General features: G+C 37.3%; 1 protein-coding gene across 1 annotated transcript in view; it reads left to right on the forward strand.

Moving 5' to 3' along the window:
- Positions 1 to 1,226: 1,226 nt before the first annotated feature.
- The window catches only part of SACS (sacsin molecular chaperone), a 94,351-nt gene continuing 71,472 nt past the window's right edge, over positions 1,227 to 24,105 (forward strand). Inside the window, exons 1-2 of the mRNA XM_066381000.1 lie at positions 1,227 to 1,304; positions 16,480 to 16,973. Coding sequence (XP_066237097.1) covers positions 16,954 to 16,973 — 20 coding nt within the window. The 5' untranslated portion in view covers positions 1,227 to 1,304; positions 16,480 to 16,953. The remainder of the gene's footprint in view (positions 1,305 to 16,479; positions 16,974 to 24,105) is intronic.

The following is a 24,105-nucleotide window of genomic DNA, read 5'->3' on the forward strand; positions in this document are numbered from 1 at the left end:
CGACACCCTGGAAGGACAGAGCATCGCCCCCTGGTGGGCAGAGCTTCGCCCCTGGTGGGCGTGCCGGGTGGACCCCGGTCAGGCGCATGCGGGAGTCTGTCTGACTGTCTCTCCCCGTTTCCAGCTTCAGAAAAATACAAAAAAAAAAAAAAAAAAAAAAAAAAAAAAAAAGAAAGAAACTGGAAGCTTCAATGTTCTGGTAGATCTAGATGAGCTTCAAGTCTAAGTTTCTGTTGATGAGGTGGGCAGTGCTACAGGAGACTGTCATGAGGAGTATAATGCACCCAAGGGGAGTAGAGGGAGGGCTGTTGACAAAAATAGGCTCTCTTGGTATTTCACACACACACACACACACACACACACACACACACACACACACACCCGTTGGAAGGCAATCAGAAGATAGCATTCTATTTGAATTGTTACAGTATTTTTTTATTATGAAATGTACAGTAACAATGACAACTTAGAGCACTTTTTAAAAGATACTTTATTTGTTAATTTTACAGAGAAAGGAACAAGGGGAATGAGAAGTGTCAACTCATAGTTCATAGTTGCTTCATTTTAGTTGTTCATTGATTGCTGGTCGTACGTGTCCTGACTGGGCAAGCCTAGGGTTTTGAACTGGCAACCTTAGCATTCCAGGTCAATGCTGTATGTGCCGTGCCACCCAGGTCAGGCCAGAGCACTTCATAACTGCATAGCATTTCACATTTTGTAAAACATTTTGAGTGAATGCCTTATTTTAAACCTTTAGAGCCTCTTCCCCAAATCCAAATAAAATACAAAAAATGCTTTGTGAGTTGTAACCTGCAACACAAAGTTACTGTATTTTATCAGAGAGTGTGTAGATGATGTTCTTAATTTTAATTTTGGGAGGATTTCCAGACTGCACATTGCCTGGTCACAATTCTTTATTTTCCATGGGGTAAGTGAGACCTATGAGTGACTTTTCTAAGGTCACTAGTCTTTGATAGACCTAGCTTCTTGTTAGCCATGCCTACCTCCTAAAATTAATCTTTGCAATATGAAGATAATAGAAAATGCATTACATTATGTTAATTTACAGCATCAGCCTGAGCAATCATGCTGCATTTTGTAGCATGACTGAAACCTAAGGTTGAGGATAGTCCTATCTCTTTAAAAAGAAAAAAAAAGGCCACTGGAGGGGTGGGGTGCTGACTGCGGCATTGCATCCAGGCAGCCTGGACCCAATGCAGCTGTGGTGGCAATCACGCTGGGAACTGCTGATGTGACAAAGGGAAACCAGAGCGTGGAAACGTCATGCTGATAGCTAGCGACCAGTGAGTATTTGAGGATCCAGCTAGGTAACTAATGAAAAGGGAAAATAAAAACGCTTATAGGAATAAGCAGGCACTAAATTTGATAGGTCATTCAGTGCTGTGTGAGCTGGGCTGGAACCAGGTCGGTTGGTCACCGCAGTTGTTTGCAAAGAGCACTGACCACTTTCCTGAGATACTCGCCTTTGTTAAAGAAGAGAGAACTTCTAACGTGCTGTGCAGCTGTGAGTAATGGCTTCCTTGTAAAATCTGCGGTTTGGCTGGGCAGGCTGCAGGCTGGTGGGTGAGGTGCCGGCGACTGTGCTACCTGAGAGATCTATGCGGTCAAGATGCTCAGGCAAGCCGGCTTTGTCATTTTTATTACCACCCTGGGCTGCCTTGTTTGCGCACAATGGGTCTACTTCTGTTAGGTCAAGAGTCCTGTTGAATAAGAAAGTAGATTCTCAAAGTAGCTTATAGTTTAATTTATAGTTATTGTTCTCTTTTTAAACAGCACATCCTTAAATGATTCCATATCTTATAGTTATCTTATGTAATAGTATTTGAAAATCCTGCTTTTAGTTAAAAGCATTTTACTTATTTAATTTTATTCCAATAAGTGATCAGTAAATTCTTAGAAAGAGTGTTCCAGGTTTAATAACTAAAATCTTGTGCTTTTTTTTTCCCCTTTACACAAGGTTGATACCTCAGTGAAGAGTGCTAGTTTGTTTCTAATGTGTCAATTGCTTTGGCTTTAATTTTATCCTTTCTATGAAATGAAAGCCTCCATGTTTTAGTGAAACATTGAAAGCAGGTGAATTCCTTGTAGTTCCCCAGCACAGGCGCCTGGAAGTTATTCTGAAGGGGGACACTCATTTCTCCAGCAATGAAGATATAAGTAACTGACACTTAATTCCATCTTATTTGTCACATTGTTTGATTAAGCTACTCATTGATAACCAGATGCATACTAGGTCTATGTATGGTTATTATGTTCCAATGGTTTTATTTATGACTAACAAGCTTTTTCCCCTAATATTGCCTGATGTCTCACCTCATGTCATAGGCCAGTGACATCCAGTTTCAGCTCCTCTTTCCTCTGTGCTGCTCCCTCATCCTTTCTTTACCTTTCCTGGCTTTTAGGCTGGCCAATTTCTTCCTTTTCTCTTTACATCAAGACTACCTCAGTCAACAAACTGACCTTTCCAATGAACCTAACTAGATTTTACATATTCCTATATTTTCCTTGTATATTGCTTGGTTTATAAGATCTTTTCCATGATTAAAGTGGTGTTTTTTATTTTTTCACATAGTAGGAAAAAAAGCCCGACTATAGCTTTTTAAAACTAGGGTTAGCTTACATCAGAAGCATCTTCTGTATTGTTGCCTTATGCAAGATTTGCTTTAGAAGCCTTAGGTTCCGATCTCCAAATGCTAGCTCTGCAACTACCAAAAAGTCACTTAACTCTTGTAAGTCTCAGTTCCTTCATATGTTAGCAATGATGGCAGTCATCATTCACACAATTGTCATACAGATAGCATAAGGTAATACCTGTGAAAGCCAAGTACCTAGCACACACATGGCACAATGTAGCCTGTTTAGCAGGTGTTTGGTCATTTTCTTATTCAGTCTACTCATCTTCCTATCCACCCATCCATAGGAAAAGAGGCTAATATGGTTTCTAATACCATTTCCCTAAAAAAAAAAAAAAGAATCTTGAAAGGATCTTTTCACCAAATAATTAGCTCTGACAAAGTACAAAAAGTATATATTCAGTACTTGTTGAAGATCTCTTACCTATAAAAGTAATGCTGTTATTTCTATATTGCTATAAGAGCCTTCTCTCAAAGAACGGAAGACCAACTCCCTTTGTAGAGCTTCTATGAGATTCTTTATGTGGACAGCAGTGGAATGATATTGACCATCATGCCATGAGTCCAACTGAGGACTGCTAAATGGGATTGATGCAAAAGGTGCCAAACTGGAAATCAAAACAATTCCCATTGCAATAGTGGTTTTGGACAATGGACAGTAATTTGCTCTTTATAGTGCCTTCTTGTCACTCTTTTGGTTTCTGTTTTATATGCCTTTCTCCTTGCTACCTTCCCTTTCCTTAAACTCTACACATAGCATACAGTGTCAGATTTAAAAGTCTAGGATGGAGCTGTTGTGCCAGTACCAAAGGTGACCATCATAAAGTTAGAAGAAACCTTGGATTAAGAATCCAGGAGAGTGGTTTAGCTCTGCCTTGGCTTCTCTTTGTGGTCATTGAAAAGTCATTTAACCTCATGTCTGGGATCAGAGGTAAGGGGTACATGATTCATATACTTCTCTTTGGGGTATACTTACTTTATAACAATTATTTGATCAAAAACTATGCTTTCACATATGTTATCTTTTTCATTCTCACAATAGCTGTTGGCAACAGGCAACCCCATCTAACAGATTATAAAATGTAAGATTTAGAGACAGTAGATCCCCCTTTTCTATTTGTAAAAAGAGGGGTTGACTAGATGATATCTAAGTTTGTTTTTCTTGCTGAATATTGGTGAATCTTCAGATTGCAAACCCTGAACTCTGCTCCCCACACCTGGTCCCCTCTCCTGGTCTCAGTTTTATAAGGAGAAATCTGTCCCACTTACAGCAACTTGACATCCAGACAAATATTGGTTTTAAGTATTCTGCTCTGGGTTAGATCATGAGTCTCTTGTCTGCTCCAGAAAATATGGGCTCTGCCACCCACATAACCTTTTCACATGTTCTGAAACTACACTTAAAAATAAGTCAGAGCCATTCTAATATTATTACGAGTGATCATTTAAACTTCATAGACCTCATTTCATTAAAGTACTAAGTGCTAGAGTACATATTTGAATTTTTAAGTATCTGAAATTTGGGCACAATTTTACATAGTAGTAGACATTTAGACTTTCTTCTTGTTTCTAATGCAATGATATGGTTATCCATTAAAAAAAAGTCCTACTAGGATTATCAGATAAAATACAGGAAATACTGTATAAAACACACATATACTAAAAACGTTATTTGGTTTTATTTGAAATTCAGATTTTACTAGGCATATTTTTCTTTGTTAAATCTGGCAATACTATATAAACATAACTTCAACTAATGAATTAAATCATAGTTACTTTGAGGTTAAAGATATTGATATGTTGGATTTTAAAGTTTAAAACATGAATTACATCCAGTCTTTATTATTTTTTCATATGTCAAATATCTCATTAATTTTATTTATTAATGTTTTTGTTTATTATATTTAAAGCTAAGTGACTATCCTAAGAATTTCTGATCCTGAAGAACAGAGTATGTCCAACTCACCTTCATATTTCCTAGAGGCCCTGCTACTGGGGGAAAAACCCTAAGATTTTTTTTTGGGGGGGCAGACAAACTTGGCTTTAAAAATGGCTCTCTATCATACTGATAATGGGTTTATAATTTCCATGGCAGAGATCAGAGGACAAGTAAGAAAAGCCTCTGGCATTTATTTTTAAGATTTTATTTATTCATTTTTGAGAGGGGGGAGAGAGAAAGAGACAGAGAGAGAAGGGGAGAGGAGCAGGAATGCAACAACTCCAATATGTGCTTTGACCAGGCAAGCCAGGGTTTCAAACTGGTGACTCAGCATTCTAGGTCAAGGCTTCATCACTGAGCCACCAAAGGTCAGGCAGAAATGCTTTGTTTTGTTTTTTCTTAAGTGAGAAGTGGAGATGCAGAAAGACAGACTCCCACATGTGCCCTGACTGGGATCTACCCAGCAAGCCCACTTATGGAGCGATGCTCTGCCCATCTGGGGCTGTTGCTATGTTGCTTAGCAACCGAGCTATTTAAGCACCTGAGGCGAGGCCATGGAGCCATCCTCAGTGCCTGGGGCCAACTTGCTCCTACTGAGCCATGGCTACAGGAGGAAGAGAGAGATAAAAAGAGAGAAGGAAAAAGGGAAGGAGTGGAGAAGCAGATGGTCACTTCTTCTGTGTGTCCTGACTGGGAATTGAACCCAGGATGTCCATACACAGGCTGACACTCTACCACTGAGCCAACAGGCCAGGGTCAAAATGTTGGTTTTTAAGTGAATGAAAGAATATAGTTTTATCCTTCAAAAAGCCAGATAGTAATAATATTAGCCAAATAATATCAAATGAGTCATATTTTAATCATATAATCCAGTTTTAATATTTCTTTTTAAAAGATGTTTTGGGATATAATTGACATGCCATACAATTTTCCCCATTGGTATATTATCTTTATGTGAAATTTATCTTTGAAAAAATAAAATGAGATTTTTAAAGGCAAATGTAAGACTGAAGAGCTTCTACTCCAGGACTAGCCACCTCTAAGCCCCTGTCTCCCCCAGGTGGCTCTGCAGGTTGACAGACTGCAAGCTGAGGCTAGATCAATTCAATTCAATATATGCTATAAAAGTATATGTGCATTTTTATTACTGGGAAATTGGCCAAAGTAACTAAATTATTCACTCTTTTATTGAATACTTTCTACACCCATTGTACGGAGTCTGACCGAATAGCAGAGCCAAAGACAAGACATCCTTGAGGAAGTTCAGCAGACCTGGAAGATTTGTACAACAGCCATTTGGAACACTGAGGGAATGCTATACATTTTTAAAAATTGTTCAAAATACAGTATCTTTTCTGTTGTTCATTTTACATAGAAATATTTAATTATACAAATACATACAAACACACACACCTTTAGCTCTATAAAGTGCATTTAGGTACATATTCAGTTATAGGTATGTATATTTGAGGTCAAATGGTGTTTGTGATGACCATGACCTTTTCTACAACAGATTATGTCAATTCAGTTCTTCATCAATGACATCCACAATTCTTGCTACTTCTTACCTTTTGGTCTATTGATTTAAAAGGTGAATTAATCTGACTTCTCCATTTTGCAAAGATACCATTTTAAAGGCCTTGCTGACTCATGTTTTGTTCCAGATGGCAAGATGGTTGATTATTCTGAGGTAATTCCAGTGGAGGCTTTCTGTGGGCCAGAAACATGTCTGTACTTGGCTTCCAGTTTTTGTAACATTAGGGACATTCATTCAAGAGTAAATTTTACCACATCACAGAGGATTCAGCCATCTGTAAACTTGTTTGGTCAAACATGATAAAAAGTAACACTGATTTTGAATTCCCACATTTAGACGAATATGTATCCCATTCTCAGGAGATTGATAAAGGCAGTTCTAGCTGTAATCTTTGCTATAAATGGGTTAAAAGACTTTTCTAGAGAAACTAAAGCTATTTTGATAGGTAATGCTGCAAAGGTGTGCCTAGGAACACTGTAACACTAAGAATGGTGAAAGCAAAAGGTGTCTCCCAAGGTGTCCTTGCTTCTTCATACAGAATATGGGCTCCTTCCTCCCCTGCACCGTCAGGAGGGAGTTTTTCTCTAGTTCTAAGTCTATACAGAGAAGATGTGGTTCTGAGATTTAACAGATGCCCTTAAGCAAAGGGCAAGGTTATTATACATCATACAAAGAGTAAACATTTATATAACTTATAAGTGATCACCCTGGTAAGTCTTATACCCACCTGACACCATACATAGTTATTATAATTCTATTGACTATATTTCTTATGCTGTACTTAACCTCCTTGTGATATTATAACATCAAGGTCATCATGAAGAGGATCAAGTAATAGGGATAGCTCATAATTATATTTTTATCTCATCCCTGAAGGAAACACCTTTCTTCTCCTTCTGGGTGACAGCCAGGGATCTGTGTGCCGGTTCCTGGAAATTTGCTGGGTGCCCCTTCTTCCTGGTGAAGTCCATTTTCTTTTCCCGTAGGAACTCCTTTCTCTCCCTGACCACCTCTACCAGTGAATGGCTTTGGGTTAAGGGACCATCATCAGTGATTTATATAATGGTTATAATTTAAGCCCTAAGTCCTCTGGGTTGTTTGTTTCAGGTAGGATAACTCAAAGAAATGTTCACTTCAGTGAGTAAGTGAAGCCGGCACATTTTTTCTCTACTCCTTAAATGAGATCATATGTAGAGCCACATCTGACTATGGGAAAAGCCAGGTTGCCAAAACAGGATATTTTCGCTGGGAAGGCAAAGCGGTCACTGGATGGACGCACTGTGCTTCTTTTAGTTGTGGGCAAAAGCGTCAGGTTTCAGAGCCAAATGAACGGATTCCACAGCTGGTGAGGATGGCCATCCAAGGCCCATTCCCTAACAGCGGTTACAGAACATCCATTGTTTGATCCCAAACGCATCTGGGAAGGACATGAATCCATGGGCAGAGTATATCATGAACACATTTCATGTCACTGCATATGTTCAAGAATATTACATGAACAAAAGAGTGCCTTCCATTATTGCAAAACTGTCTGTAGTTTATTAAGTCCTTTAAAACATAGTTCAAGTTGCTCTTTACGAAAACCCTGTACGTGGATAGGGAAGGTTGTTTTATAGATGAGAGACATGGGGCACAGAAAGCTTATGTGATTCTCAGGTTGTGGTCTCTACGGATGTCACACTACCCTCAAAATGTTATGGTGTAGAAGCTGCTTTCTTTCCCCTGGTAGGAGGGAAAGAAATAATATTTGAAGCCAAACTGTGTGAGGCACTCAATAGCAGGGAATAAGGTAAGAGCTAGGAGTCAGACCTGTGCTTAATTCCAGAATTGGGATGTTGCCTGACTTTCCTGGACACTAATTTTCTTATCTGTAAAACAGAATTAACAATTTCCTACCAAAACACCATGCTGTAATGGTAACTATGAAATCACTTTAGCAAATTGAAAATACCAACAATATCTTGTTATACTTTATTTTAATTCTACTGTCAATAACATTTAAACCATATATAAAATTTAGGATACACTAATATTTTTGGCCATGCTAATGAACTACATCAATGCAAAATTATCATGAAAGCAGGAACACTGCCATAATCACATCATGATTAATTTGATTGTTTCATTCAGGAGCTGTCTTAAATTTATTAGTAATGGATAGTTTGCTTGCATTTCTTATTTTTAAATTGTATTAGACTGCTGTTTAATCACATTATGTGTAATAAAGAAGGTTACTAGCTTTTGTCTTCCATGCAATGCTATTGTTAAGGATTTACAAAAGTATCTGTGTGACATGTTGAAACATTCAGAAATGGACACATTACATAGTCACAGACATAAAGTACAGCATAAGGAATATGCACTGCTCACAAAAATCAGGGGATCAGGGAACTTGCAGATACTCCAGTACTTCCAGCCTTTTATATAGGGCATTTTCACCAATGAAATAAAAGTTAGTTTTGTACCTCATTTGTATAATTGAACAACTTTCTTTGACCTGTTGTTTGCCTTTCTGATGTTCTTGTTTAATTAAAAAAATCAAATGTTTCTTTTTTTATCGCTTCATATTCATTTTGAAATATCCCCTAATTTTTGTGAGAAGTATAGTCAGTACAACTATCATAACTATATATGGTGCCAGGTGGGTACTAGAATTATCAGAGTGACCACTTTGTAAGTTATAAAAATGTCTAATCTTTGTGTTATACAGTTGAAACTAATATAATACTATGTCAACTGTAAATAAAAAATTAAAAGAAAATATTTTAAGTGAACCCTCTCCCACAAAGTGTATACATTATTCGATGAGGATTATATACAACAGAAGCATTAAACACATAAGTATAAAAATCCTATATAATGTTTATCATATGATCAGTAAAAAATAAAAATCATTTATGTGGTTTGAAAGAATAAAAATGAATTGAACTTAATATTTGTTTAATTATAAGCACAGTTATTCTTGCATATTTAGAATGTTTAATTATGGCCCACCAAGAAGTAGATTTTTGTTGAGTTGAATAAATGGGTGTGCTTGTGTGTGTGAAATCAAATTGGGAATCAAAAAATTTCTTTTGCTTATATACTTTTTATCTTGAATTAGCACACAGTAAGCACGAGAAGAAATAAAATAACATAGTAAATGCTTTGTAAATGTTAATGTGCTCTACACACTTCAATACTATTATATGAAAAATGGTCTGGTTTATTAGAGCAACTCCCTGAATTAGGGGTCCAGAGCTAATGTTGGAGCTCTGTCACATCTTGCTGCGACCTTGCAATGGCATAGTGCCACAAGACCCCACAATGGGGTGCACAGCTGTCTCCCTCTACCTAGTGATTGCAGAGGTGGAGTTCACCAAGACTGAAATCTTTGTGACATCCCTATAGATTGGCCTATGAAACGTTTTATTATTTATTTATTTTTAATTTTTCCCATTTTTTTGAAAGAGATAGGAGGGAAGGGAGAGGGAGAAGCATCAACTCATTGTTCACTTAGTTGTGCACTCTTTGGTTGCTTCTCCTACCTACCCTGACCAGGGATTGAACCTGTGAGACCTCAGTGCCCTTTATCTGCTAAGCAACCCAGCCTGGACCTGGCACAGGGGACTATTGTCACCACTTGCCCTTCTTTATGCCCCTACAGCCTGGGCATGCTATTTAACCTCTTTGAGCTTCAGTCTCTTAACCTGTAATATAAGGAAACTATCTGGTTTACCTTTAGTATAAAGTCTTGAGAATCACGAGACAATGTATATCATTGTAAAAGACAACATAAATGTAAGGTACTATTATTTAAATACCACGTGCAGAATTTCATATTAATTAAGAAGGGTTTACCAGTAACATGTGGATCTTTGAAAGACTAAGGAATGCTTTGGGATGCTTGGGGAGTAAGCAACACTCTCATGGAGTGTTTCACGAAGTGTAGGACGCGTGCCCTGCTAATGGTCAGTGGGTGAATGGTGTTTAGGGAAGAAGTAAGTGCTACTCAGGTAGGCATCAAAAAAATAAAAATATGCAGTGAAGGGATAACTCCTCTTTCCAATCTCCTCTCTCTTTGTCTTAATAAATAAAAGGCGTCAAAAACGTCTTTATAGATAACATTAATTTTAATATATTTTATTTAACCCAATATATCCAAAATGTGATCATTTTAACATGTAATCAGTATAAAACTTATAACTGAGCACTTTACATTTTTTAAAATATACAGAATCTTCAAAATAAAGTGTGGTTTTTATATTTACAGCACACTTGATTTGGATTAGCCACATATCAAATACTCGTGGGACAACTTGGAGAAACATACTGTTTCAAACATACACGTTTAAAACCTGTTTTTGCCCCGGCCAATTGGCTCAGCGGTAGAGCGTCGGCCTAGCGTGCGGGTTCGATTCCTGGCCAGGGCACTCAGGAGAAGCGCCCATTTGCTTCTCCACCCCTCCGCCGCGCTTTCCTCTCTGTCTCTCTCTTCCCCTCCCGCAGCCAAGGCTCCATTGGAGCAAAGATGGCCCGGGCGCTGGGGATGGCTCTGTGGCCTCTGCCTCAGGCGCTAGAGTGGCTCTGGTCGCAACATGGCGACGCCCAGGATGGGCAGAGCATCGCCCCCTGGTGGGCAGAGCGTCGCCCCTGGTGGGCGTGCCGGGTGGATCCCGGTCGGGCGCATGCGGGAGTCTGTCTGACTGTCTCTCCCTGTTTCCAGCTTCAGAAAAATGAAAGAAAAAAAAAGCAAAAACCTGTTTTTAATTTTATGCTCCATACAAGACACAATTTACAGGACAAGTTTAATTTTTATCATTTTAAATGAAAATATGCATACAAAAGAGTATATATAAATTAAAGTCTTTGCTCGCTTTTCTTTTAGTTTGTTTCTTTATTTCAAGACTCCTCTGTATATTCTGTACACAAAACCTTTGTCAATTATCTGTGCAGCAAATACATTGTTCTGATTTATCTGGCTCGACTTAAGTGAACAAAGGTTCTTAATTTTAATGTAATTTGAATGTGACCATCTTTTCTTTTATGTTTAGTGCTTTCTACTTGTTATTTAAGGAATTCTTCCCTACTTTGAGGTTGTAAAGATATTGTATTTCTTTGTGAAAACATTAAGGTTTGATTTTCTTACTCTTCCCTTGATCATCTGGAGTTGACATTTGTGCACAATATGAAGTACAGATAAATTTTCCTTTCTATGTAGATAACTACTTGTCCCGGTAATAATTTCTACATGGTGTAGTTCCCCCAGTGAACTACACAAATGCCTCTGTTATGTGTCAAATAAAGCATGGATCTGCTCCTAAGCTTTTTTACTCTATTGATTGTTCTTGTGTGAATGCCACACTAAGTTAGTGATTATTGTTTTATTTGAAGGTTTTTTAGTAAAACAAGTTTTCCACTTACTCTTCTGAAAGAGTGGCTGTCTTAACTCATGTCCTTTAGTTCTTCAGAAAAACATTTAGAATCAGCTTGTCAACTTTTATTTTTAACTGAATTTTTTTATTTATTTATTTGGTTGTTAGGATATTGATTAAAATTTCTCTAAATTAAAAGATCAATTTGAGGAGAGCTGACTTTTCAAATATATTGAGCCTTCTTGCCCACCATGTACATATTTCCATTTTTCATGAGTTGTTTTTAAAGTTTCTAGATTTCCTAAAATTTTTATAAAACCTCTTTTGTTATAATTATTCCAAGGTAACATATTTTCTATTATAAATTATTATCGTTATTTAAAAACATATTTTTTCATAAATAGTTTTTAATATTAATTACATGTTGGAATATTATAAACATACTAGGCTTAAAATATTAAAACTAATTTATCTGGTCCTCATTATTTTTTCTTTTAAAAAATTTATTAAATTATTAGACTGACATTGAATAATAAAAATCACAGGTTTCAAGGGTATAATTCCATAATACATCATCTGTATATTACATTATTTTTAATAACTCTTCCTGGCTTGGTAGCTCAGTTGGTTAGAGCATTGTCACAACATGCCAAGGTTGTGGGTTGGATCCTACATCAGGGCACATAGAAGAATCAACCAATGAATACATGGATAAGTAGAACAACAAATTGATGTCTCTCATTCACTCACTCTCTCTCTTCTTCTTTGTCTCTAAAAATTAATTTAAAAGAATTGTATGCTAATATGTAAAAATACAATAGAACTTACATCTTGACAAATTTATTAATTCTATTAATTTGTCTGCATTTTTAAAAATATTGCAGCTGTGGATAGTGACAGTTTATTTCCCCTTCCCCTCCCCTACTCTTTGTTTCTCTCTTCCTTTTTCTTTCTTGAACTGCCTAGCACCTCCAATAAAATGTTGAATAGAAATGGAGACAGAAAAGCACTATATCTATACCACTGTTAAGCATGAGATTTGCCTTTAGTTTGCCCTGAGAGGAAGTTTCATTCTCTTCTAGTTTTTGCCTGCTAAAAGATTTGGTTTTCTTTCTTTCTTTCTTTCTTTTTTTTTTTATCATTAATAGACATTAAATTTTATCTCTGATAAATCCAATCAATTTGGTCATCAGGTATTATCTTTCTTTTATACATTGCTGGATTCAACTTGCTACTATGTATTAATGTTTATAAGTGAGATTACCCAGTAATTCTCATTGTTCATACTGTCCAATCTGGTTTAGATAATCAGATTTGGAAATATTACCTACCTCATGAAGTTATTTGGAAGGCATTTCCTATTTTTATATTCTCTGGTATAATTTGTAAGATAATTAGAGTTGTCTGTTTATTGAATATTTGGTAAAAGTCACCAGTAAAACCATCTAGCTTAATGGTTTCTCTGTGGGGAGATTTTCAATATCAGTAATTGAATATATTTATTAGCATTGGCATTTCTTCTCCTTCTTCTCCTTCTCCTTCTCCTTCTCTTTCTCCTTCTTCTGAGGGGAGGGAAGACACATGCACCCGGACCAGGATCATGCAGCAAACCTACTAGGGGGCAATGCTGTTGCTCAGAAACTGAGCTCTTCAGAAGTGCCTTAGGTGGAGGCCATGGAGCCATTCTCAGCACCTGGAGTCACCTTGCTCCAATCAAGCCATGGCTGCAGGAAGGGAAGAGAGAAAGAGAAATGAGAAGGGGAGAGGTGGAGAAAACAGATGAGTCCTTCTGTATGCCCTGACCAGGAATCGAACCCAGGACTTCCACATACTAGGCTGATTCTCTACCACTAAGCCAACAAGCCAGGGTCAGCATTGGCATTTCTTGAATTAGTTTTGTTACTTTACATTTTCTCAGGAATTAATCCATTTGCAAAATTTTCAAATCCATTACCTTCAATACCCTTTTAGTTTTTTTATGTACTCTATTTTTCATTTCCAACAATGATTTTATTTTGTGACTTTTTTGCTTTTATCTTGATCAGTCTTGCTACAAGATTGCCAATTTTATTAGTCTTTTTAAAGACTAACTTTTGTTTTTACTGATTTTTCCATTGTATCTTTGTTTTCTATTATCAATTCTGCTGTCATCTTTATTTTACTATTGTCTCTGGATTAATTCCTATTATCTTTTTTTATAAATTCTTGAAATGAACCCAATTTTCAGCCTTTCCTCTTTCTCTATGAAAGTATTAAAGGCTTTAAGTGTTCCCATAAATTCACTAATCCCCACTTGAAAAAAACTTTATTTTTCAACTACAATTGATCTTCAATATTATATTAGTTTCAGGTGTACAGAATCCCCATTTTTTTACTGAAGAAAGACTTAGTGTTTTTCACGAGCACTGGTATCTAATTCTAGAAATTAATAAGATTCCTTTTGTATTTATTTTAGTATTTATATTTAAACTTACTGTCTATTTGTGGCACATGGTACCAGGTTTCCATTTACAGTGTGGATGCAAAATTTCCTTTTATAATACATTTATATAAGTAGAGAGTCATTTTAAGGAAAAATATTAAGTAAAAACTCAAACAGGTGATACACAAATAGGCCAAAGATCCTTTGTATGTTGTATTTCAAAAATCCTGGTGGCGATCATTTGTGATTTGTTTGGGAAACTGATGTTCTGGGAAATGTGCTGTATCATTAATATATACAATCTTTCAACCACAGCAGATAATTTCTGAACAATCAGAGAGTAAGATAGGTCTTGGGGAGGTGAATATGTACAACATTCCAGTGTCCAAAAAAGAAATAATAGTTTTGGGCATCCTAAACTGTGAGTTGGATGTTAATTATAGAAGTGATGTGAAATGAAAGACTGGATTATTAGAAAGAGAGAGTTCAAGAGCTGTTAGACAAGAATGTAGCATCGGGTCCATCAAGAACAGGGCAGGAGGGGAAGCCCTTTGACAAGATGATTAGCCTGGCAGCTCAGGATAGGTCAGGAGAAAGACTGCATCTTGACAAAGTCATCATATCCTGCTAGAAATGATAGAAATAAATGTGTTTGTTAACAGTACATTCATAGAGACTAAGAGTTATCTAGGAAAAGCTATTCAAAGATTGTTCTTTTGTAAATGATCCATTATTGCCCATTCGGAGGATAATAATTTGTCACAGGGTTCTATGTAGTTTTATCAAACGTGTCAGGTGATATAAATCTATTAACATTTCAGATAACAGAATATATATTTTAAAAGATATTGACAAACTAGGTCAGTGATGGAAGCTCATTCAGGGACATTAGTAAGCAAGAACACCCAGTGCTCTACCTTAGATCAGTGCATCTATTTCTCTCCAGTATTCCCACAGAGACAGAGCACCATGAACAAATATAGATTTCCCTTGGAGTCCCATATTTTATCATCAACACTCACACAAAACTTGCATCTGTTCTACCATATGTTTAAATTTTAAGGTTATATTTTAAATGACATTTTAATGGACAAAACTTTTTTATTTATGAGACATATTTGAATTAACTCCTATTCTCAGAACTATAGATGAGTTAAAACATATATACTTGTCCAGAATAACAGAATTCAGAACATTTATTTCAATCCACTTGTTTTACAAATAAATAAATTGATCTTAATCTTGTACTGTATTACATACAACCTCTCTTAATCTAAACATATAAAGAGTCCAATTTTAAAAATCCATTATCATATGAAAAGCTCCCATCCCCTTGCTAATAAATTAATAAATTAAATTCTTTGATTTAATTTTAACTCTTAATTTTAATGTTAAATCTAGATCTTTAATTCTTGACAGATGAAAGTCAAATTTCATTATATATATGTATTTTATATGAAGTAGCAAGAAAAATTTAGATTGGTTTGTTTCAATGAATGTCATTCACAATACCTAGCAACATTTTCATTATAATAAGCTACTGGAGAAGTATTTTTGGAGAATTTCCAGTGAATTTTGGATTATTTTCCTGGGTTTTACTGAATATCTGAGAAGCTGTAGTGTTATAAGTACTAGATTGTTATCTCTGTGGCACTTTTGTCTAAAATGAAACATTGGTGCATAACAAAAATGAAATAAGAAGTCAGGAACTGACTTTTTTTCCAGTTTCCAGTCTATTACTTCTTAGTTGAGTGAACTTAAAGCAGTTACTTACTGTTCAAGTTTCTTTAACATATTAGCAATTCTGCCTCTCTCATTCTGTCTTCTTCAAAGAACCCTTAAATGTCTAAGAGAGCACCTTGAAAATTATAGAGTAATTTTAATTGTGATATTTGTATGAATGGGTAGAAAATTTAATCTCATGGGTCTATCTGGTTTATCACTGTTATAAAAGTTTGTCATTTTTTTCTAGTTTATTTATTATAATGTTAGACTTTTGCAGGCACCAATGGTTATTGACACCATTACTAGACAAATGAAGATTTTCTAATAGACACATTTCTCTTCTTTTTCTCCCATCCAAGTACTAACCAGGCCTGACCTTGTTTAATTTATGAGATCAGATGAGATCAGGCAGGTTCAGAGTGGTATGACTTCTTTTTCTAACATAGAGATTTCACTTTCAAACATGAGTCACATTATGTGTAAAGTCGTTGGTTTGGATTTAAGGGTATAGTTATGGGGAAAAAGACACATTGCTTGAAGCACACATTTCTACTTAGAAAAAGTCAGTGAGAAGAAATGCAAAGAGAGTGAGGACAGAAAATTAAATTATGTAGTTAGTTTTTTATTTTTAGAGATCACTTCATTTAGTTTCACATGTGCACTCATTGATTGTCAAGCAAGGGTTAAATGTGGTGTTATCTGGCAAGGTTGTGGTGCAACCAGTTTATAATTAGAAAGTCTCTGGAGCTAAGAACCATGCTGTCCTCCACAAAGAATCACGTTTTCAGTGCATTTACTTTGAGTACTTTCCCTACTCCTTCCTTTACCTTCCTTGATCTTTCTTTCAGAAGAACAGAAGTGATGCCGAGATGCAGAAATCACCACTGCAAGTAGAAGGGTGCTAGCCAACAAGAATTTTACATCTGCTGAGATAAGGGTGAGAAACACCAACCCCGAGGACATCTACAACATCTTTCCTCATCATCTTCAAAAAGAGACACAGGAGATTCTCACAGGAAAACAGGGTGTTTTTTTGTTTTGTTTTGTTTTGGAGAAAAGCCAAAAGTGATTAACTTTAAAGACTTCATTGCAGCAAGAGGCAACCTCTTTCAGACTGGAGAATCATACCTTAAGGAACACAAAGACAGCACAATGTTTTTGGATATCAGATGATGAATGGACACAGAGGGGAAGAATAGGCTTCACACTGAACTCACAGAGCTGAACTGTAGTACTGGTTAAAAAAAAACACAAACGGAAAACAAACAGAAGAAAAGTATTTTCATGCTTTTAGCAGACAAATATTCCAAGGAGAAGTAACAATGGAGACCAAGGATAATCGGTAAATGAGTTAACACTTTAAATTAAAGCAAGTTGCATTGAGATTTTAAGGTTTATTGGGTTTTACCAAATGAGACATCAATAGGCTAAAGCAAATGAAAGGCTTCTAGAGGTGAAAGTGAGTCAGCTATTGGTACTTTAGTTCTGACTGTCACTATGTAAGTAACGTTTCAAACCAAGGGATAAAAATCATTCCATACTTTTCTCCAGGTGGTTTGGATGTTCTGTCTCTTGGTGTGATTGGTGCAATGGACAGTTGACTAGATAGATGTATTATACTTTCTCCTTTATCATATTTGAATATTAGTGCCTCTTACTGGACATATGATTATTTGGAAATAATTAAATAAACTACTGTGAAGTACTTAGAACTGTATTAAGTAAACTGAGAGCACTCTGCTTTTCCTTTTTAAACTATGATGATAAAAGGTCATGCTTGCTCCTTTCCTCAAATTTAGTGGCTATTTTATAAGAACAGATTCCTATTTTACAAGCTTGACAGTTTATGCACAAATGTCATATACAGTTAATTGCCTCTTAAATTTCTATGTGCTCTTTTTTTTTTGCTTCTCAAGCATATGACAAAATACTTTTTCATTGATTTTGACTGCCATGTTTAAGTAGAATGTTCATTAATTGAAATTATGGTGTGATAGACACCAGGTAAGGTTTCACATCTTGAAATCTAATGATATCAATGGTAAAACTTTTGTTTCCAAACTTGAAACATTGAAAAAACTCAATATTTGTTCTTCTCTTAACCTTTTGAAAAGTATTCTTTAGATAGAGGAAGTAAGTGTAACATTTTTCAATAGAACTTGCCTCAATAAATCAGAATTAATTTTGTGACTATTATTTAACTAGGTGAATGCACACAGGTACTGAGATTACTTACTGTGTTTAATTTTTATTGACAGATTGGAATATTTTATTATTTTCTGTAGTTTTTAGTATTATGAGAAGTCACCTAAGATGCATTTTCTTCCTATTCTGATGTTAAATTGTTTAAACATGAGAGAAATATATTTATGTGTTATCATAAATATTATATCACAGTATTTCTGTAGATTTTTCTTTTTACTATCTTCTTTTTTTCCTTTCTTTTATTCTGTGAGAGGCAGGGAGGCAGAGACAGACTCTTGCATGCACCCTGACAGGGATCCACCCAGCAAGCGCCTACCAGGTGGTGCTCTGCCTGGCTGGACGGGAGCTCTGTTGCTCAGCAACTGAGCTATTTCAGTGCTTGAGACTAAGGCCATGGAGCTATCCTTAGTGCCCAGGGCCAACTTTGCTCGAACCATTCGAGCCATGGCTGGGAAGGGGAGACAGAGATAGAGATTGAGGGGGAAGGGGTGGAGAAGCAGATGGTCGCTTTTCCTGTGTGCCCTGATTAGGAATCAAACCCAGGACTTCTACACGCTGTGCCAACGCTCTACTGCTAAGCCAACCAGCCTGGGCTTCTTTTTACTTCTTAAGTGCTTCTATATAGTCATTTCCTCTTAGTTTTAAAAGTAGATATTGTTTTCAAATTAAAGTTAAACCCATTTTCATTTAACTTACCATAGGCTGATTTGTTAGAAATACTTTTATTTATAATTTATTTTGAAGAATAGTGATTATATAGAATCATTGATGCTTAAACTAAGTATAAATTTTTAACAAAAATCAGGATTGGTTTGGAGCATCTAACAGATGTTGAAAAAAACAACAGATTAGATTATTTTAGATTATCTTTGCAATCTCTAGGTGATAAATTCTAGTTATAGCTAGAAAAAATATAAATCAACTGAAAACATCTTTGCAGAAATTTATATTATGTGGGTTGGGTACTTAAGAATTTCCTGAAAACTTATAGTTTAATGAAAGCTAAAAGTGATTGGATATAATAATATTTATAGATACATAACATAGAGGGCATGGGTTGAGAGTTGAATCATCACTTTAAGATTATTTTTATGAATAAATGTTTATTAAGACATTTAAAACCTGTCTTTTAAAGATGATAACTATGTAAAACTTGACTGCCTGGTCTCCTTGTTCCTGGGGCAAGGTAATAATTTTTTTTCCCCCAGAAGTTGGAAGAGGGGAGGCAGTCAGACAGACTCCTGCATGCACCCGACTGGGATCCACCTGGCATGCCCACCAGGGGGCGATGTTTCTGCCCATCTGGGGCGTTGCTCTGCTGCAGCCCGAGCCATTCTAGCGCTTGAGGTGGAGGCCATGGAGCCATTCTCAGTTCCCCAGGCCAACTTTGCTCCAATGGAGCCTTGGCTGTGGGAGGGGAGGAGAGAAACAGAGAGGAAGGAGAGGTGGAAGGGTAGAGAAGCAAATGGGCACTTGTCCTGTGTGCCCTGACTGAGAATCGAACCCGGGACTTCCACACGCCATGCCAACACTCTACCACTGAGCCAACCAGCTAGGACCGCAAGGTATAATAATAATTTTTAAAGGTAAAAATGATCTAGTGTGTGCTTCTAGGTCTCGGAGGTGCTGTGTTCTGAGTTTTCAGAGGCATGTGTGGGGGTTGTAGAGTTTTGCTCCGAGTCACAGCATTAACATGCAGGGCTTTCCCAAGGCACTGACTTGATGTAAATATTTTTTTGGGAAAAAAAGATTATCTATCTAATAAGCAATGTAAAATATTGCCTGAATAAAAGCAGATACATGATTGAATATATTATCTGGATATTTAAGGTAAGAGCTGAGGCAGTCTTACTTGTTGAAGGCCACTTTGGGATTGGTTCCCTCTCCATTGCCTTCAGGAAGATGGTGGAGTATCAGGCTGTGATAGCACGGAGATCAAACTCCAGGATCCGAAGGGCGGATCACATGTTGGGAAACCGCCCCCTAGGATACCAAGGAAATAGTTCTAGGTACATGCGCTAAGGGGCTTGGTATATCTGGGATGAATTCAAGCTCATGGCAATATCTAAGAGCCTCTCTTATGGGACTCATTTAATAGATGAAAAAACTAAACTTATGGGACTTGCTCAAACTCAAAGCGTTGGCTAAAGAAGAAAATTACTCTGACATTTTTAAATGGTAAGAAAGATATTATTTAGGACTATTGCAATGGGGGAAAAGGGTAGACTTGACTCTAAATAAACACAAGTGGGATCAATCGCCAACAGAGAAAGAGCAGAGAAAGGGAATCAGTGGATGACAAATTAAAAAGCAGCAACATTAAGGAGACTTCTCATAATATTAGAAAATCCAAAAAATGATCAAATATTCCAACTGTCAATAAAAATCAAACACAGTAAGCAGTCAATACCTGTGTGCATTCACACATGTAAATAACAATCAGTCACAAAAATTAATTCTGATTTGTTAAGAGGCAAGGCCTATTTAAAAATTATATTTCCACTGTCAATTGAATAAAAAATTTTGGAAGGTAAAGGAAAAAACAAATACGGAGTTTCTTTTCAATGTTTCAAATTTGTTTATTGTTTCAATTGTTTAAACTAACTGGACAGGGTTCTTGCTGATGGCAGGACAGCGTGATCAGGTGTCGAAGGCGAGGGGTGAAGAATTTGATTAGATATTGAAAGTGATCAGATATTAAGGTTGAGGGATCTTGCTAACTTGACCAAGTAGGATTTTTGCTGCAACTGGATGAGGCAGGTCAAAACAGAGGGCTCACAGGAGCCTTCTGACGTTTGGTCAAAGAAAGAGTCTGTCATGTTGGAGCCCAGTCAGGATGGGATCTGCAGCTCCCAGCTCCTTCTGGGGTCTGCCCAGTGTGTCTGACTTTACATCTAACCTGGGATTGCAGTGTGGCACTTGCACTTAGGATTCTCCAAACAAACTCTGGTCCTTAAAATCATTCATTCAACTGCCTGCATTGAGCATTCTATTATGGTGAGGGGCAGGAGGAGGGAGGATGTCCTCTGAATACAACTGTGAATGAAACTGACATAGATATTGATTTGTGAAATTTACATTCTACTTCTAGGGGAAGCCAAGAAATAAATAATAAACCTAGTCAACAATTAAATTATATGGTACCTTGTATGATGAAACGGAAGGAATGGCAGGCGAGGGAAATGAGGTGGGAGTCCAATGGATGATGTAGGAATGTGCGTCACTAGTTTAAACAGGATGGTAAAGACAGACCTCATGGAGAAGGTGAAATCTGAGCAAACACTTGCAAGAAGTAAGGGAATTAATCATAAGCTATTTAGGGGAAATATATTCCAGGCAAGGAAACAGGTACAAAGCCCCTAGGTGGGAGCTGCTTGGTACATTTCCAAGAACAAAGAAGAAGCCGGCATGCTGGACTGAAGGGAATGAGGGCCAAGGGAGTGGACACGGGGTTGCAGAGGTGGCCAGGTACCGGATCACTGGGAAGGAAACTGGGACTACTGCAAGGTTTTAAGGAGTGACAAGATCTGACTTATGTGTTTTTCTTCAGTTAAATTTTTTAAAAACTGAAGTATAGTTGGTATACAATATTATATTAGTTTCAGTTTGTACAATATAGTGATTCCGCATTGTTGTACCTTATAGATACCTTATAGTGTGATCACCCTACTAATTCTAGTAATCATCTATTGACTTACATGTTTAAAGGATCCCTCTAGTGGCAACGTAGAGGTGCAAAGGTCAAAGAAAGGAAAACCCATTATGGGCTATTTTAAGTATCCAGATGATGGTAGCTCTGGCCAGAGTGGTAGTGTGTTAGAGGGACACACATGCTGGCTCTGTGGTAGCATGTGTCAGTCTTTGAGTGAGACTGTGAGAATATCTTTACCATCTAGCTGCATTGGAATACTGAGTACATTTAAGCTGAGTATAAACAACCTGATTATTACTGCACCCCAGTTTTCCAACAGCAGTTAGTACCCTGATTATCTATCTAATACCAACTGTATATCCAAGAATTCAATTCAGTTCTGACAGTAACTGCCCAGAGCTGGCACGGACCCCACAGGTTAAGGGTTCAGTCCTGCAGGACTGCCCCACTTCGGGCACCAGCCACAAATGGGTTTCCCGGGGGACCCAACTACAAAGCTGGGATTCCAAAGACCCCCTCCCTCAGGTTCAGTAATTCACTAAACAATTCATAACTCAAAAACCTCTTTATGTATTATTACTGTATTCTATAAAGATTCAACTCTGGAACAGACAACAGGAAGGAAGACTTGGTGACAGGGTTTGTGTAGAACTTCCCTCTTCACTCCAGGTTTACCCCCCTACCAGTACCTGATAAGTTCACCAACCCAACCGGGAAGTTCCCTTACCCTCATTTCAGAGTTTTTCCTCAAAGCTTTATTATGTAAATGTGATTGATTAAATTAATAAAACCGTTGATGATTGAACTCAGTCTCTGGCCCCTTTCCTCTCCTTGAAGGCCAGGGAATAGGGCTGAAAGACACATTCCTTTGGTGACCAATCCCATCTTGATGTTATCTAGGAGCTCTGCCATCAGTTATCTCATTAGCATAAAAAGATACTCCCACTGCTCAAGAAATTCCAAGAGTTTTAAGAACTCTGTGCCAGGAACTGAAGACAAAGACTAAATGGATATTTTTTACTATAACACAGTGGGAGTAACAAAAAATCAGAGAAAAGAGAAAAGTCCAGTTCAGGAGAACAGGCAGATAATCTGCATCCAGTGCATGAAAACTAAGCCCTGACAAAGAAGTGGCAATAGAGAGGGCCAAGAAAATCAGGCAGCTGTGTCCTTCTGATGAGGGACAGGATCAAATTTAGGCTTGGAGCCATGAAGCTCCTGGTGGTTACTCAGAAATAGAGCCAGAGTGACAGGGATCCAAAGAAAGAACAAGTGGATTAGAAATTGTTCCACACCTCCTAGGTCTGAGTAGTTCACAAGGTCAGTTAGTATTTGCACCCATATCTCTATAGCTCCAAACCTTCGCTGCTTGAGAAGACTCGAACCTTCATGCTCCTCTCTTCTCCTTACATTCTTTCCTGGCTATTTCTCGGCAGCCTCAGGGCAGTGACATCTCATATGGGCTCAGAAATGAATTTGCTCATATTAATTCCACTTCAGCCTCTCAGTCAAGGGGACTTGCCGCAGCTTTTGTAGCTGGTGCCTCTGTCAGGATGTTATCCGCTACATCCAGCAAACCCTTTGAGCCCGAAGCGACTCTGCAACCTGTGGATGGGTGGTGAGGGGAGAAGCATGACTTCTCAAGCTCATGCTGACATTGTTTTGTAGGATGGAAGCAGTATTGCATAGACTTAGTTCTATCCAGTATTTCATGAACACTGTGGCTTCATCTTTTGTCCTCATAAGCTCAAAACCAGTCTCTCATGTGCGGACAGAGAGGGGAGGCTGGGTCCTGATCTGTCCTCCCATGTCTTCTCTCTCTCTCTCTCCTCTTTTCTTTAGAAACCTACCTCTGCATCCAAACAAAAGAAAAACTCTCAATGAATATCCTCCCAACTCCTTTAAGAGAAAACAAATTATGTAACAGTAAGAGTATAAACTTTTGTTTCATATATACTTGGCTTGAATCTGTTTTGCTCTTTACCAGTCATGTGGTCTTGCATAAGTTACTTTTTTCTTATAATTTTGGGGAAATCATGCCTATAATTGTGTAAGATTAAAGATCATGAATGCAAAACACTTAGCATAGTACTGACACAGAGTATTCCCCTCAAGGAAATCGTTGTTCTTACTCCACCGTTCTCTCAGCCTAATGAGCAGTTGCAAACCAGTCTGTCTTATCCTTGTTTGTTGGCTCTAGGGATTTTTCTCCCTGCTAGTATTATCACTTCAATTTGTCCAGTATGCTATTATCTGTTTTGGGAAGGGGGTTATCGAGTGCTTTGGCCACCACATAGGAAATACAAGGTACAGAGGAGGGTCAGTGAGAATCCTGGTGAATACCATACAATATCTTTACAAAAAGAATCATTAAGGCCTGACCTGTGGTGGCGCAGTGGATAAAGCATCAACCTGGAAATGCTGAGGTTGCCGGTTCGAAACCCTGGGCTTGCCTGGTCAAGGCACATATGGGAATGAATTGATGCTTCCTGCTCCTCTCCCCCTTCTCTCTCTCCTCTCTGTCTCTCCCCCTCTCTCTCCTTTCTAAAATGAATAAATAAAAATAAAAAATAATAAAAAATTTAAAAAAAAGAATCATTAAAAGGTGACAGGATGA

This window comes from Saccopteryx leptura, chromosome 4, assembly GCF_036850995.1.
Source record: "Saccopteryx leptura isolate mSacLep1 chromosome 4, mSacLep1_pri_phased_curated, whole genome shotgun sequence".
Classification (NCBI taxonomy): Eukaryota; Metazoa; Chordata; class Mammalia; order Chiroptera; family Emballonuridae; genus Saccopteryx; species Saccopteryx leptura.